At 52.7% G+C, this 18160-nt stretch overlaps 1 protein-coding gene across 1 annotated transcript; it reads left to right on the forward strand.

Annotated features, from left to right (window-relative positions):
- The first annotated feature begins 7887 nt into the window (after positions 1 to 7887).
- Positions 7888 to 15627, forward strand: MYMK (myomaker, myoblast fusion factor). Its single transcript, XM_057408937.1, has 5 exons — positions 7888 to 8022; positions 10621 to 10735; positions 13144 to 13292; positions 14167 to 14283; positions 15292 to 15627. Exons 1-5 carry the CDS (start codon positions 7888 to 7890, stop codon positions 15436 to 15438), a joined length of 663 nt encoding a protein of 220 aa, XP_057264920.1. The 3' UTR covers positions 15439 to 15627.
- The last annotated feature ends 2533 nt before the right edge of the window (positions 15628 to 18160 follow it).

Genomic DNA, 18160 nt, shown 5'->3' on the forward strand with positions numbered 1-18160 from the left:
CCTCCGCTGGAAGGGCGGGAGGGCTGGACTGGCTCTGCCGGGGTTTCAGTTGCACTTTCTGCTGAGTAATAAACCAGATTCCCTGCGCTCTGCTCTTGGTGGCATTCGCTAAGTCTCGGCGTCAGGCATGCGGCTTCAGGCAGCTTTCTGGCACATAGGAGGACGGTGGTGGTCAGAAAACGGGCTTGGTGCGCGTCAAGAGCCTTTTGGATGAGAACAGCCCCCTGGCTCAGTGGCAGGCGTGTACATGCATGTGATCTATGCGTGTGTCAGGGAGAAATGCCTATGCATAAGGAAGGACGCACTTACACAGTGCACTTACACCTATACACGATACATGTGGTCCGTTCTCTGCAGTCTTGACATGTAAAAAAATGGTTAATAAGACACCTCACCCATGTGGTGACCGCACTCGCGTGCACTCCTTGGCACATCCCCCCAGCACACACGGCAGTGTCATCCCAGCAGCGTTGAGCAGCCCACCTGAACTATTTCCTTCATTGCTTCAGCTCAAGCTTCTCTCCTTCCCCTCTAGACCTGCTCCACACAGGGCAAAACCAGTGCTCCCAGCAGGGGCTGCACCCCGGCACTGGTTCTGCCCCCAAGGTGATCGCTGCAGTTTATTGTGGTTATTGCTACCGGCTGCGCCCAGCCCTTGGTGGCAATGTTCAACCTCTTCACCATCTGCCATGGGCCAGCCGCTCCCATCTGCAGGGCCTTGGCGTGAGTTCCCTCCTCACCACGGGGCACAGAGCCCTGCACAGCTCCCAGCACCTGGTGAACCGCTGCAGGTCCGTGGTGGTGTTCGTTCAGAACCAGGGTTGCTGTGTGAAGCTGAGCAGAGAATCCATCCCAGAAAAGTTATGGGAAATGAAGTCTCCTTTTCTGTTTGGCTAAATGTCTGCCAGCCTGTTCTAATTTACCCAGCCAGGTTGATTTGCAACTTTCAGTTTTCCATTGGTTGGCTGTGACCAGAACACTGGGAAAATTTAGCACTTGAGTTCACCCAACTTCTGCATTTCAAAATATCCCAGCCTGAGGCACGCAGGAGAAAACCCTTTCCGTTTTGGAATGGCCAGGAGGGAAAAGTCTGAACACGAGAGGTTTTAAAGCACCAAAATATTTCACATTGAAAAAGCCCAGCATCCCTCCGCTCTCCCCCCAGGGTCCCCCAAGCCCAGGGGGTTGGCAGGAGCTTGCCCCCCAGCAGACCCCTTCCCAGGGTGACCCTGTCCTGCCGCAGGGATTCCCCAGGGCTGGGGAGCTCCGGGGCTGGGGGGGCTGTCCCTGCGGCAGGCACTGAGCGCAGCAGGCGAGACGCGGTCAGTCGGTCTCTGCCTTTACCAAAGTTCACCAAAGCCAAAGGATTTTTTTAGTTTTTTTATGAAGCAGTTGAGATGACTCAGCGGTTTCTGACGCAATCCCTGTTTCATCGGAAAATTCCTAACCAGCTCCTAGTGGCAACTGATTGCTCCCATAAATCACACAGTGTTATCCCTGGCTGCAGCAGCGCAGCATATGCAGCCCCAGCCCATCCTCATGAAATCAGCAGGAGCGATGCCATAGCCTCAGTGGGAGCAAAAACATCCCCAAAAACAAAAGGCACCAGAGAGCAGCTCAAAACCACGAGCCTCTGTCCAGCTTCATGTTGGCCAAACCCCACAGCTCCAGCGTGGGGCTGGACCGGTCCCTGCTCCCAACACCCCGAAACCCCTGGAGCAAGTGCTGTCCCCAAAGCCCCACTGCTGTGCCAGAGCTGCCGGCAGGTTCGGCATCAATCACTGGCAGCCAGGGTCAGACAACAGTGGTTTTTATCTCCCAGTTTTTGGCGTAAGCGTTAGAAATTATTCGCAGATGTTATTTACTGCTTTTGGGATTGGAATAAATTGAGACAAGATGCACCTGCATGGACAGTGAGAGGCTTTCCCACCGAGGGCTCGGATCGGACTTTCCCAAGAAAATTCAGGATTCAGGCGAGGGTCCCTGAGCCAGACCTGCTCCCACGTCCCACGCTCTGGCCAGGCAGCCCGGCACTGTACATTCACCTCCCAGCACTGCACAGGGTGGCTCAGAGCCCCCTGCACAATGCCCGGCCCCACAGCGGCATGGGGCTGGTGGGCTCCTGCCCCAAGGGATGCACAGCAGCCGTCCAGCAGGCAGCTGCCAGGCTTTCCATCCCAAACCAGTGCTGTGCACCATTCAGAGAGGAAATAAAGGAGAGACAGACACTCAAAATAACCTCCTCCAGCCGGGGGAATGTCGCCGGCAACTGGCTGCTGGTTTGGCCAGAGAAGTGCCTGCAGAGGAAAGGAGTTTCCTTGGCTGACATGAGTTCAGCAAAGGACTGGGCTGGGCACTGTTGCCGCTCAGCAGGAGCTGGGGCTGCTCTCTGTGCTCTGCAGGATCGGGCCCTCTCTCCTCTAGAGAGGGGTGGGGGGACCCCTTTGCTGTGGTCGAGGGGCATCCATCCTTGACCTGGAAGAGAGAGTGATGTTCAGCTCTGACCCACAAGACGGTGGGTGACTGTCCCACTGTGCACCCCATCATGGGAAACCTTCCCCATCCTGCCCCAAGCACCAGCCCTCTGACCCACCAGAGCTGACACCCAGCACCACCAAGCCCCAGGCATGTCCCTGGAGGAGGTCCTGCTCTCAGTGAACCATGGGCTGGGGCGTTCCAGCACTGCTTTCCCAGCAAAATCAGCCCTTTCCTGGCTTGGTCCTGGTGCTGGCGTGGCAGAGAGGATCTGTAGCCAGCCCCACCGAAACACCCGCTCAGGTCCAGGTGGGCCCTGCTGGAGCAGGAGCAGGAGCGTGGTCTGGAGCCTGTTGGCTGAGGACCCCCCAGCAGCTTTGTCTTTGCTCAGGGCCAGGCACCTAACGGCTTTTCTTCTTCTGGAAGACTTCTGACAGAAGGGACCCGTTTGTTCAACACTTCTGCACAGCCACGGGCATTGTTTCCAGGCGAGCCCAGTGCTTCTTGGGCAAATTCAAGCCACACATGGAGCGGATGAGGCCCCTGCATGGCCGGAACATTGCCAGGGGGGTTGAAATGTGGCAAAGCTGAAAAGAAGGCCCTGGCAGCCAGCCCCTACCTTCTCGAGAGCTGTGGCTGGGGCCTACCACTGCGTAACTGAAATGGGCAAGAGGAGACCAAAACCAGTGTCCTGTAGAGACAGTCCAGTCCCTTGCAGAGTGACCTGCGGCGCACTGTTGGGCAAGCACTTCGTCTCCGCGTGCCTTCCTGGAATGTGGATGGGATGATTTATGTCTGCCAGCGTGAGGGCTGCTTCCACGGAGGCTTGCAAAATGTTGAGTCTAAACCAACAAAGCTGAAGCCCCCAGACTGCTCTTGCCACCAGACTCCTGCTCAAAAACATCTCTGGGCAGTCTGAAAGCCCCAAGTGACCACAGTATCCCCAGGTATGGTCCCGACTGTAGAGTTTCAATGGCTTTAAAAGCCCTTTTTTTACTGTGCAAACTTGAATTTTACCTGTCCCCAAAGAGTCAACATCCCTTCAAGAACTTGGAGGAGCTTCAGATGAGTCGTGCTTGGTTCACAGTTTTAGCTATACAAAGATTAAAAACCCAAAAGTACAAAGCCTTTTCTTTTAATGGAATGAGTCTTGCAGGGAAGCTGTGCTGAGGGACATCAGCTATGCGGCATTGCCAACCACAGGCATTCAAAAGTCATGAGTCAGACTCCCCAAAAACCCAAGACCTGTTTTGTTCCCTTCTGGATTTTGAGCCTGGAAGCATCACAGCTTCAAGCTTTTCTCTTCAGAAAATGACATTTTTGAACACTGGGGTGGGAGCACTGAGAACCTCACATCATCCCTGGGCTCCAGGAGTCGTGACTGTAAAAAGCCCATTAAACACCATGAAACAGGCAATAAACCCCTGTGCTGCCTCCTGGGATTAGGCCACCCAGGACACAGCAAGGGGTAGAAGCAGTAACGAGAAAAGGCGTGTTGTTACCGTTAGTGGTGACATGCTTATTACAGGCCATGACAGGGCAGAGGAGAAGGGAAGAGTGAAAAAAAAAAGCCCTAAGAAAAAAAGAAGCAGGGATACCTGTGAGGAATATGCATGCTAGGTTTATTCAACAGCGAAAGGGGAAATTTTAAGGGCAAATATTCAGTAAAGCTGCCTAAAATGGGGCCAGGCCTTATGGAGCATGGATATTTTAAGTGGCAATTTATTCCACTAATAAAAAAAAAGAAGGATGCAGGTGCTTTGCCAGGGCTGTGGACGGGACCAGGCAAGCACTGTGGCAGATCAGAGCTGAGTCTGCAGCGCAAGGGGCTCAGGCACAGCTGGTGGCTCTGCCTTTATTGGGCTCTTTTTCCCTGGTGTTCAGATCCCAGCTATCCAGAAAGCACTACCTGCACCCGACCTATGCGACAGCTCTGGCCACAGGCTGCAGTGGGTGGTGAGAGGTGTTTTACCCAGGTGCTGCAGCCATGCCTTCTCCAGCTGGGCAGGGAAGGGATTGTGCCCGTGGGCTGCTTCACACTTGCACCAGGTCCTTTCACACCAGGAGGCTTTCTGATCAAATTCCAAGAGCAGAGCGCCAAGGAGACAAGGAACTTTTGCCAGCTGGATGGTGCGGTGCTCATTACATTGCTCAGGGCTCCTTGGGGCTGACTGTGCTGCTCCAGGGCCACAGCTCTTGAGCATCATCCTGGCCAGGCCATCATCCAGCTTTTCACCACCATTCCTAAGACCAGAGTGTACAAGTCACAGTGTTATGGAGATGAAAGTCAGACTCAAGTAATGGAAGTGGTAAACAATGCTCTGCAGTAAGCACTGAGCTGGCGCAGCCATCCGTGCATACCTGCTCGCACTGAACTTGCATTGCAGCACCGCCAGTTGCAGCCCGTATAGGAGCTGCAACCTTGACCTTCCATTTTAATGCCATTATCACCATTATTTCAAAGCTGTCAGTAGCCGGGGGCACACAATGGAGCAGGTTTCAATTCTGATACAGTCTACACCCCACGCAAATGAAAGATCATCCTATACTTAGCCCAGGAAGAATATGCTCTCAATACACACAATAGGCACAGGCTCCTCATTCTCTGTTCCAATATATACTACTTTCAAACTATCACCTTAATAGTAAAAATAAAACAAAGCTATGTCTCTCTCTTTTGCTGTAATGTCTGAGTTGAAAGGGTAGGCGTGCTTACAGAAAATCATGGTTAATGTTATCCTGGAAGGATCCAGGACAGCATACCAGAACCTGGTTTTGGCATCTGGGAACAAGTTTTCAGCCATATGTTATCACCGTTGCTCCATGCACTCTGGTCCACACAAAATTAGCCCTGTGGAATGTAGATGTAAGATTTGCTTTCCAGAAGTACTTAAACGCACGAGCTAAAATTTGCTTTCTACGTTTCCTACCTGTTTAGGAGAGTGGGAGCAAAGTCCTGGCCCTTTGTTCCTGGGCTCCTCCCTCGGAAGGTCTGCAGAGCCCACGTCTCGCACTGCGGCTCATTTGCAGCCTGAACAAAGACCTTTTAAGCAGCAGCTCCCAACAGGAGCTCACCACCTGCCTGCCCCTTGCCTTGCACTTCACGTTGGGGTCTCTTTTTTAACAATGGCTGGAACACGTGTGCAAACCGGTGGGATTTTTTCCCCTCAGTGCCTACAGCACTGGCTGCAAACCAAACACCAGCCCCGGCTGTGCAGCTGTGGGAGAAGAGAGAAAAAACACCCCCCCGACAACCTGCGGAATGTTTTCTTGCTCCTGACAGCTCCAACACTTCCCTGCTCGCCATAGTTGGCGCTTGCTGCATTCAGCAGTCAGCCGGGGTTTCCTTTCCAGTGGGTTCCAGCTGGCTTCTGGGCACAGGATGGGGACGAGGGGAGTGTATTTAACAACGGCGTGATCGTGTTCTCACCTGACGACATTTGGCTTATGGCACAACCACCAGCCTTGCAAGGCCTTGCAGGGAGGTGGCTTGTCGCACCAGTGCACAGCTTTGCAAATGGTCCCACAGGGGTGTGGGTGGCTCCTTTGCACCCAGATGTGGAAGTCTGTGCTCACCAGCAGGTTCTGAGCTGTGTCCTCACCTCTCTGACACCAGCCTCATGGCCACAGAAGCAAGACGGATGTGTTTTTCTTCGCAAGGAACCCAGAGCAGTTTGTGCAACCAGCCAACCCCATCAGGACAAGCACTGCTGTGCGGTGGCCCCAGAACCTTCCTTGGTCCAAGCAGCTCATGCAAGAAAAACAGAGAATAAAGGATATGTCTGAGAATGTGGCACAGGAAAGGAACAGGTACTCTGGAGCACATTGGCTCTCGGTTCCAGTTTCCGCCCAGGACTGGATGTCTGGGGAGAAGCAGGTATTCATGTGCTGGCCTGCAGGGATTAATTTGCACAGTAAACAGGGACATCAGTTTTTCACTATTTATTGGTAGAGAGATGAAATTTTGCAGGGGTTTGTAGCAAGTTTATAGCTTGTCCATGCAGGAGGGCAGCCGAAGACATGATGTGGGCAGCATCCCACAGAAGGATGCTGCCTGCAGCCAGACAGAGAATGTGGATGGTTCCTGCAGTATCAGCTAAAAGCAGGAGCCATACCCAGCCCATCTGTGCTGAGCCCTGAGCAAGGCTCTCAGCACAGCCCTCTCAGGTCAGTGTTTTAATACTGTCATGATATTCTCACTGCACACACGACACCCCATCGCTCCCCCTCCCAGAGCCCTTTCCAACCTGGAGTGGTTTAAAGAGCATTCTTTGCTGTGTGCATCCTTTCTCCCAGCAGACCCCTCCCGGGGACAGGCGAGCCCATCCTGTCGGCCTCAGGAATGGTGGCTCATACCGCAGCTCACACCCTCCCCCCAAACCCGCAGCCACAAGGGCGGTTGCTCAAGTGCAGCATTCCTGGTCCCCGCGTCCTGGGAACAGCTGTACCGAAGAGATGCCGAGAATCCATGCGAGGCTTCAAGGAAAAGATATTAACAGGGGAGCAGCAGTGGTATCATAAAAAGTCATAACAAAAGAGAGAAGCCACTGAGTGCATTAACAGCCCCGGCGCTGGTTGGCTTTTGGTCTCCTTCCCTCCAGCTTTTCTGCTCAAATTCCTCCATCACAGAGAAGTTCAGCTCCTGAATTTCAGACCAAGCTCCTGGAGGTGGCCACGCTGCAAAGCCTGAGGGCATGGCTGAGAAACTTCACTGCACTGAACTCCACCAAGTGCACAGGAGGGCACATAGGCATGTAGCTGGTGTTATAGACCCTGCATCAAACGGGCTCGCTATGCCTGTGCTCTGCTAGAGCAGGCCCACCTGCTCCAGGTATGTCCTTGTGAGGAAATAAAAGGCAGATCTGGAGCTTGGTGTGTGTTTCTGAGGTATGGCAGAAGTAGCAGGACACATCCGAGTGTTTTAGAATTGCCTGGTACCTGCCATGTACCAGTTCTTACCTACTTCATGCCAGTGTGGCACAGAGGATGCTTTTTCTTTGCAGGGCTGCTCCAGCAGCACTGACCCAGGGTCGGCACAGGGGCAGTAGGATGCAGATGTGGGGCGTCCCCACTGGGAGCAAGCAAACCCTCAGTCCTCACTCACCCTGCACCAGCTCTGACGCTCAGCACAAGGCATGCAAGGATGACATTCTTCCTGCTCCTTTAGGAACACCGGCACAATACTGGGGGCACAGAGCATCTGCTGCAGGAGCCGCCGGCTGTGCCAGGAATGTCACTGCTGGGGAGAGCCGGGAGCGGAGGGGCGGCCACAGTGGCAGCTGCTCCCGGCCTGAGCCCTCCCTGCCCAGGACGTTTAAACTTTAAAGCATGCTCGACACGGCTCTTCCCTGCACTGCCCCTGTCCAGAGCGCAGAGATCGAGTCCCGGGAGCCGGCAGCACACAAGGCACCCATGGGCTCACTGGTGGCCAAGCTCCTTCTGCCCACCATCAGCACCCTGGTCTTCCTCCCCACCATCAGCATCGCAGCCAAGCGGCGCTTCCACATGGAAGCCATGGTCTACTTCTTCACCATGTTCTTCGTGGCGGTAAGATGCACCCAAACCCTCCATGCGTGTTGCATCTCCCCAAATGCCCCCAGCACTGGTCTCCATGGGGAGGGGTACCTGGACCTCACCCAACAGCTGCTGCTGCTGGTGTGACCCCCAGAATATCCGTTTTCAGTTATTTCCCACCATGTGCAGTGCTGGCGCTAATTCTTCAGTTTAGGATGTCCTAAGGGGTGGCCTCACATAGATTTAATGTTGGTTTATGATTGTGAGGTTAGGGAGAGGATCTGGGTGCAAAGAGACTTGATTGATTTGCAGGGTTTTGGAGCTGTTTTTTCTCTTTGTTTTCCAGTTGGTAAGTGGCCATGCTGAATTTGGGGTTTAAACTGTATCCAGTCTCTTTCTATGCTTCTGTCAGTTTAGCCAAAAGCACGTAGTCGAATTACTGATTTTGCAATTGCTGACTGGTGGTGGGAGCCATGCTGGAGTCAGGGGAGTTTCTGCACTGTGAAAGGAAAGACTAAAACTTGCTGAGCTATCAAGAAACATTATTGTTACCCCTCCATCCTGGCAGAGCAGTTAGGAGCCATGTGTTTCACCAGGCTCGGGATCACCCTCCTTCCTCACCTGGGAATAATGAGTGGAGAAAAGTCAGTTGTCTTTACTTATACAAAGTAATTCATATTCCTGCTCCTGGAAGTAAGCTGCCCTGCACTCTGTATTCCTGCTAAGTGCCTCTGCACACACATGGCCTGAGCACCTAAAGCAGCATCCCAGTAGGAAAAATCTCCTATTTAACCCCCTGGCAATGCTCTGCTAAACAATATGAAGGAAATAGCCCAGCAACCCAACCAGTACTGCATTTAACTCTTTTCCCCACCTGTCTCAAGGGATTTCCATGAGGGTTGTCACATCCCTTGCACAGGGACAGAGAAACTGAGGCAGCGAGTAGATAAAGGACCATCCTGGTGTGAAAAAACTCTTCCACATTAGCAGGGCTCTGAGCAGGGCTAGTCTTTTAGTCCTAAGGATCCACCATTAAATCCTAATGCAGGTGGGGAAATTCTGCCAGTTCCATCAAAACTACAGGACTAGTTAATAAAACCGTCCCATCTGACCCCCCCCAGCTCCCCAGAAAAGCCAGACATCTACGATTTCATTTGCACTGGGCTTGTGTCTGCTTCACCTCCCCAAGAAGTCAATAGGAAAATTGGCATGGGTTTCAATGGGAGGTGGAATAGGTCCTCAGCAAAGAGCCTGAAGAGGCAGAATATCTGTGTGTGGGGAAGGGAAGGGAAGGGAAGGGAAGGGAAGGGAAGGGAAGGGAAGGGAAGAGAGCTGACAGCATGGTCGGGGGGAGGGGGTAGGAAGAGGGCAGCAGCTGCTGCTGTTGCCTTTCTTGTAGCATCCCACTCCTCCTCCCCCAGGAGACCTCATCAGAGCACTGAAAGCAGATGTCCATAGCAGACAAGTGCTGTGATGCCAGCCAGAAACACGCTCTTTGTCTTCTACCATTTCTTCCCCGTCTCCAGACTCCCTGAGCCCAATCTCAGACAGAGAAAAGAATTACGGCTGTGGTGCAATCTTTTCTAGAAACTGCAGCAAGCCAAAGGATTTGCAGCTATTCCCATTATAAATAATATCAGCATCCCTGCTGGGCCATGGCAGCTGGGATTGTTCCAAGGGCGTCCTGCCACGCAGTGAAGGGGCTTCTTCAGAGACAGCAGAACACACTGGTGCTGCCATTCACAGAGCTGCAGGGCTGAATGCTCAGAGGAAAAGGGGAACGCCAGGCAAACACTGGGAGCATTCCTCTGGTTGCACTGGAAAATTTCTCTTGGCTCGGTTTGCATTTATGTTGCATGGCAATGGACTTTTTGCAAATAACCCGATCAATGACCTAATGGGCAGCAGCCAGTGGCTTTTAAGAGACTACACTAATGAGTGAATTCCCCACTATTCAGACTCTGGCCATGCAAACCCCATCTCGCTGGCCAGTGACCTGGCATCCACACACATTTCATTAGGACACTCATTGTTTTACAAGAACCTTTTGCAACTAGAACCACAACCCCAGAGTCCTCCTTCTGCTGGAGAGGATGTCCCTGCGCTGCCTGCGGCTCGGCTCAACACAACTTGGTCACAGAACCATAGAATCATAGAATCACAGAACCCTTTAGGTTGGAAAAGACCTCTCAAGTCGCTCAAGATGGTCTGCTCCATAACCTTCCTCTCCACCAAGGTCAGGCTGACAGCCTGTCATTGCCCAGATCCTCCTTCCAGCTCTTCTTTAGAAATGGGCATCCCATTTGCTAACTTCCAGTCAACTGGGACCTCCCCAGGCCATCAGATTGCAAATTCTGGCACAGATCTAGAGGCCAGCAAAAGCTCATCCACAAGTAATGCAGGCTAAGGGAGAAGAATTCTTATTCTCAGGAAATGTGTGACATTATCTCTCAAATATATTCATTACTGCATATCAGTAACCCTGGTGCATTTGAGACTGTATGGTAGTGGCTGGCCATCCTCAAGAGCCATGCAAAGGCTGTTTCAGACCAGTCAGTAAGAGCTTTTACCTCACTGCTCGGTGGGTAAACTAGTTTGCTAATTCTTTCTCCTTTTTTTTCTTTTCCCTAGATTTACCATGCATGTGACGGCCCCGGCTTATCAGTGCTGTGCTTCATGCGCTACGACATCCTGGAGTACTTCAGCATCTATGGGACAGTTCTGTCCATCTGGGTGTCCCTCATGGGTGAGCACTGGTCTCTCATGGTTCTACCAGTGGTTGCAGGTCGGGCAGGATTTGTCAGCATCACTGGTGGGATGATTAGTGGGTTCAACCCCTAGAAACCCTGATGCCTTTCAGCTCCCATCTGCAAGGCTTAGCTCTGAGACTGTTATGGCAGTCAGCCCATGCTATGGTTTAATCCATTTTTATATCACTAATGACTTGGACTCAGTGGGGTCCAGGCATACACGAAAACTGTCCTGGGTGGTGGCTGGGGAAGTTTCTCTCTTGGATAAACAGAGCTGTGGTACCTGCATTTGCATTAGCCTGGTGCTCCCCTGCCCTCACCAGCTCTTCTGCGTGTCCTTACAACAGTAGAATTCTTTATTTCAAATTGGCAAGTCACACATGAAGCCTTGTGCTTTAGTTCAAAGCAGGACAGTACTACGCGATGACTTAGTCTGAAACCTCATCTATCAGGGAATCTCCCATTTCTCCTCATTTTCCCCGTGCTGAGCCCATCAGCTTGTCCTGTCCTGACTTGGGTGACATTAAGACATGCAGAATCTACCATTTCCCTTACCATTTCCCTTGGTAACATGCAAATCAAAGTAGTTTAGTCAAAACAAATATATCTTCCTAGTCTATCAAAACCCTAGTCTGGGCTGATGGGAAATACTAGATCTGCTTAGAAAAAACAGAAATGTATTTTACTTCCTTTATATTAAAACTCCCGACCCTTGCCCTATTACTCAGTTTTCCTTTTCCCACATTCCCTTCCCTCTTTTTTCTCATTTTGTCCCTCATTTGCCACTGAGACAAGGTGTAACAGATTTAAAAAAGAAAAACAAGTGCACTACTAAAGAAGGATGAAAAATTCAAACCAATTCTTTGAAGGTCATGAGTATTTCTGACAGAAGAAGAGAGCAGGGTAAGGGGAAAGATGTGGGACAGGCACTCAACAACAAACGCTTTGCTCAACAGATCCAGACCTCCTCCAGCAGCTGCACACCCAGTCCCTGCTCCAGCCAGACAGGGACCCCAGCCCTCCCAGTGCTGAACTGGGGTCACCACACTGATGTACAGCCCCAAAACACCCCCAACACTCTCCCCTCTTCTCCTTGGGACTCCAGGAATGGTGCAGGACCTCCAGCCAGGATGGGGGGCTCCTGCAGCCCCTGCGTCCAGCACGAGCCGTGGGGCAGCATCCCCTCCACTGGCCACAGACCCATCCCTCCTCCCTTCACCAGCGAGCAGTGCAGAGAGCATTAGCCCCCTTCTAGGGTATGCAAAAGGATAACTCTTCCATGCAAGGAAAACTGAGTGGGGAAAATATTAACCTTAGAAATGGCTTTGTTCCCCCAGCTGCAAATCCCAAGGTGGGCTCCCAAACTGTCCATGGCATTCCAGTGCTCTCTCTGCTCAGCTAGAAAAGGCAATGAAGAAAACCATCTCTGAAGGGCATTTTCAGTAGGTAACAGCAGTGTCAGGGTAGGTCAGAGCTGATCCAGACACTCTGGCTCCTTGCAGCAAAATTCAATTCGATTGCTTCATTACTGCATTCAAAAACCTTGCAAAAAAATACAAATCCTGGACTCCAGTGTTTAAAATATTGACCCGCAGGGAAAAAACAGAGATTAAAATACGGACATTATCCCTTAGCCAAACTCCCTATAAAACCATGATCCAAGGACATGGAAGGTGTGGTGACTGAAGCCCAGGGAAGCCTCTTGCTGTGGCTTGTAGAGTCCAACTGCACATGTGTGGACACAGACCCTTGGGCACACTTCCCGGAATGCAAATCCAGGACAGTCATAACACAGCTGTGCGAGCTGGAAAAGCATGGAGCCCACTGGGATCCATAACTTTTATCAGTTATTACCCCATTCTGTGCTAAACAAAAGCCTCTAATAATTCACTCGCACTGGCGACTTCCAGCTCGGAACCTCAGGCAGGTGCTGGCGGGGCCGGGCAGCCCAGTCCCATCGCTCAGCGAGCACCGTCCTACCACAGCAGTGTGGTGGAAGCTGCTTAGGGCTGAGCCAGCAACTTCGGGAGGGCTGGAGATGCGGGACGAATCCAAGAGCTCATGGAGAGCTCACTGGGTGCAAATGTGTTTGCAATCGCCTCCGACTTCTGGGTCAAGGCAGGGAAGGGGAAAGGTAGGAAACCTCCTCTAGCTCCCACACACAACACTGAATGTAAGACCCCTAAAATCAGCTCCTAGACCCACCACTCAGATGTCTCAGGGTGGTTTGCTTTGTCCCCATGTGCCTCGGTTTCCCCATCAGGGAGGCATAAGAAGGGCAAACCAGACCTGGATGCTGAGGGTCCCCAGGGCAGGCAGGACAGACAGACTCCAGTAAAGCTTTAGGGGAGCAGCCAAGGATGAGGGTGGATGAGCTGATACCCCTGTGCTCGGTGCCATGCAGCCCTGGCAGAGTTTGATGAACCGAAGAGATCGACCTTCATCATGTTTGGTGTCCTCACCATCGCCGTGAGGATCTACCACGACCGCTGGGGCTACGGTGTCTACTCGGGACCCATCGGGACGGCTGTGCTGGTGATAACCGTGAAATGGGTATGTAGGGAAGGGCTCAGGCCATCACAGTGATTAAACAGCACTTCTCCTTCAACCTGAGCAGAAAGCAGGCAGACAGCAAGCAGCCCCACTGATAAACGCCAGATTCGATCAGTCTGAGCAATCTACCACATCTCCTGTCCCTGCATTTCTAATCAGGAGGAACATATAGAGTTTTTACAGCTACTCAGAGGCAGAGGGGTCTGGTAAACTGCCCCGGAGCTGCTGGAGGATGTGCATAAAACACAGTGATAAAGTGGGAAGGAATCTGACTGTGGCCTGCCTGCACTGGGCTGGGACAGCCAGGCACTGCACTGCAGCCTGTGCCCTGCGCACAGCAGATTCTGCAGACCCAGGCAGGAGTACACTGGTGGAGCCACTGGCAGGAGAGGGCAAAGAGAAGGATCCAGTGATGGGATAAAAACTGCAGGAAGATGCTGCCAAGCATCACAGAAATACAGTGCTGCAAGTCCCAGCTGTCTACCGTCACTAAGCCCTGTCCAACTGCTCAGCCAGCAGCTAAAAGCAAGTGGCCATGATGAGGAGGGGATGAGCAAGGAGGGGACCAAGGCAAGGGATTACCCTGCATCCCCCAGCTGGCAGATGCTGCGCTGGAACCCACTCTGCCAGAGACTGGGTTTGTGAGGGCACACACTCCCTGAGCCAGTTTTGGGGCTGAATATTAAGAAAAGAACATTATGATCACTAGTGAGGCAGGAAGACCCATTGCAGCACACAGGTCCTCCTGAACATCACAGACAGAGTTGCTTCCCATGTCTTGCCTGGTTTTATCTCAGCATTCATGGGATCTTTCAGATGCAGAGCAGCAGCTAAATCCAGGTCAATACCCTTGGTGTGCTCTTTTTCCTTCCAGCTACAAAAGATGAAAGAGAAGAAAGGGCTCTACCCAGACAAGAGCGTCTACACCCAGCAGATCGGCCCTGGCTTCTGTTTTGGGGCATTAGCACTGATGCTGAGATTCTTCTTTGAGGTACCTGTTTGCAGACTCAAACTGACTTTACAAGGTGTAAAGGACATTACCAAGATGGGAGACCTACCCCCTTTGCATGCAGGGCTGCTTCCAGCCTTGGACAAAACTCAGCTCAGGTGTGGGTCTCCGGGGTTAGCAGCAGGGATGAGGGTCCCTCCCTGCTTGCCCCCATCCCAACCCCTGGCCCATTAACTGTGGTGTGGGCAAGGACAGACATGGCAGCAACTGACACACAGGGTGTTGCTCCCTCTTCCCCGCTGTTAAGTGAGTCACAAGGACATGTACCATGCTTTCTTTAGCCATATGTGGTCCTCAAAACATCTTTATCAAACACAAGTGGTGTTTTTTGGACACTGGGCATGGGTGACTTAAGGACAGCGTGCCGAGCCACGGCAGGGCTGGATATAGCCCAGGCATGGCCAGATCGAAAGCTGGCTCACACCAAAGGGAAAACGATCCGTGGGCTCCCAGGGGCACTCGGTCCGTGTTTCCAAGCTCTTGCTCCTGCCGCTGTCCTGGCGCCCGTCCGGCACGGAAGGGTCTGTCCATCCCGTGGGGACGGCGATAACCCCCGACACAGCTCCGGTCCCGCCTGAGCCCAGCCCCGCCGCAGCGCCCGCGCTGCGCGTCGGGAGCCACCGTGCACACCCCCGCAGCATCCCCGGGGGCGTTTTTCAAAGCATTCCGTAATTGCACGTTCTAGCAGAACATAAAACCGGCACTTAGCAGAAGCCGCCTCCCCCCGCGCCACAGCCTCACCGCCACAGCCTTTGCGGGGTAATGAAACACTTCATTCAACGACGGGGAAACGTGCAAATTAGAATGTGCTAAATCCACTTTGCTGTTTTGTTTTAAAGGCTGCACATCCTTTCTTCTCTGACAGAAAAAGAGGCAGAAGGCTCAGGAATTTGTTTTTATTCCTTTCCTTTTGGCTACTTATAGAATCCTGATGTTTTGCACCTAATGCAAACACCCCGGCAGGTCTCACTAACGCTCTGCCCATTGTAGGAGTGGGATTACACCTACGTGCACAGCTTCTACCACTGCGCCTTGGCCATGTCCTTCGTGCTGCTGCTGCCTAAGGAGAACAAGAAGGCCGGGACCGGCGGGACCCCCGCCAGGCTCGACTGCTCCACACTCTGCTGCTGTGTCTGAGGTGCCTGGCTGAGCAGGGCACCGGCTCTTCTGCTCCTGAGGCCATGGAGGGGCACAGCCAAATGCCCGCTGCATTTTCCTCTGGGACACGGGCACCTTTTCCCACCAGGTCTGTGCACACCCTGGGATTTCCTTCTCTGGAAGGTCTTCACCTTTCCACAATCAGCTCTAGCAGATGTTGGGCTTCCAGATGGCCACACACCCATACTTCTCCATGCTGGAGAAGCACTTGCCCAGGCTGGTGACCCTGTCCCAGGAAACCCAGGAATTCCCAGGCTGTCACCACCCAGGCTGTCCCTTGCACTGGCCCAGGAGGATGCGAGTTGTCCCCTTGGTGCAGGCCTGCCCACCCCAAGCGCTCAAGGCTTCGTTTTGCAATGCCCGCTTAACAGAACCTGTATTTTTGTGAGATGTTTACTGTTTTATTTATATGTTCTCTTGATGTAAATAATACAAATTTACAAAGGCTTCGCAACTGTGAGATGCCAGCATTTCTTAAGCAGCACAAGACACTTCCCAGCTTAGATCTGCACAGTCGGGGGCTGATGCCAGCCCCAGTGCAGAGCTCGCGGCGTGCACCCCCCCTCCCCTGCCCACAGCCCGGAGGGCGCTGCAGCACTGGGCATGCTGTGCTTGCAGCCTGGCCCGGCTGCAGGTGCCTCCTTAGCATGGGAAGTGCATGGAAAATAGAGGCAGAGAAAAGAAGCTCCTGCGGGGGGTGGGAGGGGGAGGGAGCTGTAAGCCTATAACATCTCCTCTAACAGACTATTTACTATAGCAGAAGTGTATGATTTATTTAGACTGTCTGGGAAAAATGCCAAGACTGTATGTCATGGACAATTAGAGTACTATTGATATACAGTGATGTCCACAGAAAGCCCACATTAAGCTTGGGTTCCTCTGGAAGAGAAATCCATCCCAGTCATTCATCAGAGCAACTTCCTGCGACAGGGCAACAACCAAAACCAAATGGGTTTCCAACAAAAACATAAATGAATTACGAACCCTGAGCATCCAAGAGCCACTGGCAGGCGGTGGCACAGCTGATGCAGCTGCATGCAGAGGCAGTGCTAGCAAAGAGTTTTCAAAGGGCTCTCCAACACCTAAACCAACAGAACATGGGGTCTTTTTCAGCATCCAGCCCTGGGGATGGTTTGGAAATGTGCTTTCCCACTGCTGGAGAACCTTCCCATGAGAAGAGAGCTCAGGGCATCCCCAAAACATGGTCCCAAGTGCTCCAACTCCTGATTCAGAGCCAAGCACAAGCAGCACCTCAGCAGCGTGTGCGGGAGCTGGTCCAAGGGTGCGCAGCTGCTTCCCGCAGTCAGGGCCTCACTGAGCACCCCAAGCACATGTTTGGGTGCAAACACTCAGCGCTGACCCTCCCCAGGACCCAGACCAGCCATGCCCACAGCCTCCATCCCCCTGCATAGCCATGGCCACTCGCTGCAGCCACTGAGCAGGGGCACCCTCACCTCCTGGCTCATTTGGTGGCTGTTGGGTTGCTGCCGGGCTGCAGGGATGTGCACAGCCCTGCAGCAAGCCACGGGCAGCGTGGGCATGGGGAGACCCTTGTGTGGGTGAAGCGCTGAGAGGAGAGGCACTGGGTAACTGCAACATTTTACCATGACCCAGCAGGAGGGAAAATAATTTGTCGAACCCCATGCAAACAAGGAGGACACGTCAGCTAAGGCCCAGCTGAGTAAATGAGAGGTCCTGCACCCACCTGCCATGTATTCAGGCGTTACACCAAAAAAAAAACCACCCCAAGAGTATATTGCACACAGCAAAATCACAGGCAAGGTTGCCTTTTCCCTCTCTTGCTGCCGCTGCCACAGGGCACTGCTCTGACTGTGCAAACCATCTATCCCTTTGCACCCTGTGCAGCAGGACCAGCACCACCCCTGGGGCCAAAGTGCAGCCAGGCACCTCTGCAGGGTCCCGGCCAGTGGCAGTGTCAGCACCCAGCGGCGCACAGCCGGAATTCACTATCACCCGGGCAGGATATCCCCTGCAATACAAATGCAGGGAAATATTCTAAACATTTTCAGCAACTTAGACAAAACAGTCTTACAACCTTTTAGCACTGCCGAGAGCTTTGCCTGTAGGAGCTCTTGAGACCCTGCCAAAAATTCTTGCTGTTTTCATAAGAGTAGGTGTTTTTGTCTAAGGTGCAGTCTGAGTGCTGTGACCTTTGTCATGTCTGCTACTGAAATTTCCTGCTTCTCTGTTATTCTCTTCTTTGGTAAGATGATATGAAACCCAAAACTTTTATTGCCCCTTTTAAAGTGTCTTTATAGCTCCCCGTCTACTTCATATACTGTCTTATTCTCAAACGCTGGGATATTACTTACGGGATCCGGGCTTGATGCTGCAAAAGGCATTTGGGTTTCATGAAGCCCAGACCGCCTGCTTTTTTTTAAGATCAGTGGAAGGGGGGAAGAAAAAAATAAAGCAAAAAGGAAAGAAGGAATGAGAGGGGAGGGACTGGGCTTTCCGCTCCGGAGGCATCAGCATCTGCTGCCAGCGCAGCGGTGGAAAGCAGCGCCAAGGGCGGGCAGGAGCTGCCAGCATCCTCCCTGCTCTGCAGTGCCTCCCCAGGCACAAAACCCCATTTACTCTGTGCCGGGGCGAGCATGAGGTGCCTGCTGTCCCCCTGGGGACGGCACTGCTCGGCCTCTCTTCCCACACCTCCGACCCCTGGCAGCTCTGCCCCAGAGCC

This window comes from Pezoporus wallicus, unplaced genomic scaffold (assembly GCF_028554395.1).
Source record: "Pezoporus wallicus isolate ANWC-B61680 ecotype Strahan unplaced genomic scaffold, APGP_CSIRO_Pwel_v1 contig_8341, whole genome shotgun sequence".
NCBI classification, from domain to species: domain Eukaryota; kingdom Metazoa; phylum Chordata; class Aves; order Psittaciformes; family Psittacidae; genus Pezoporus; species Pezoporus wallicus.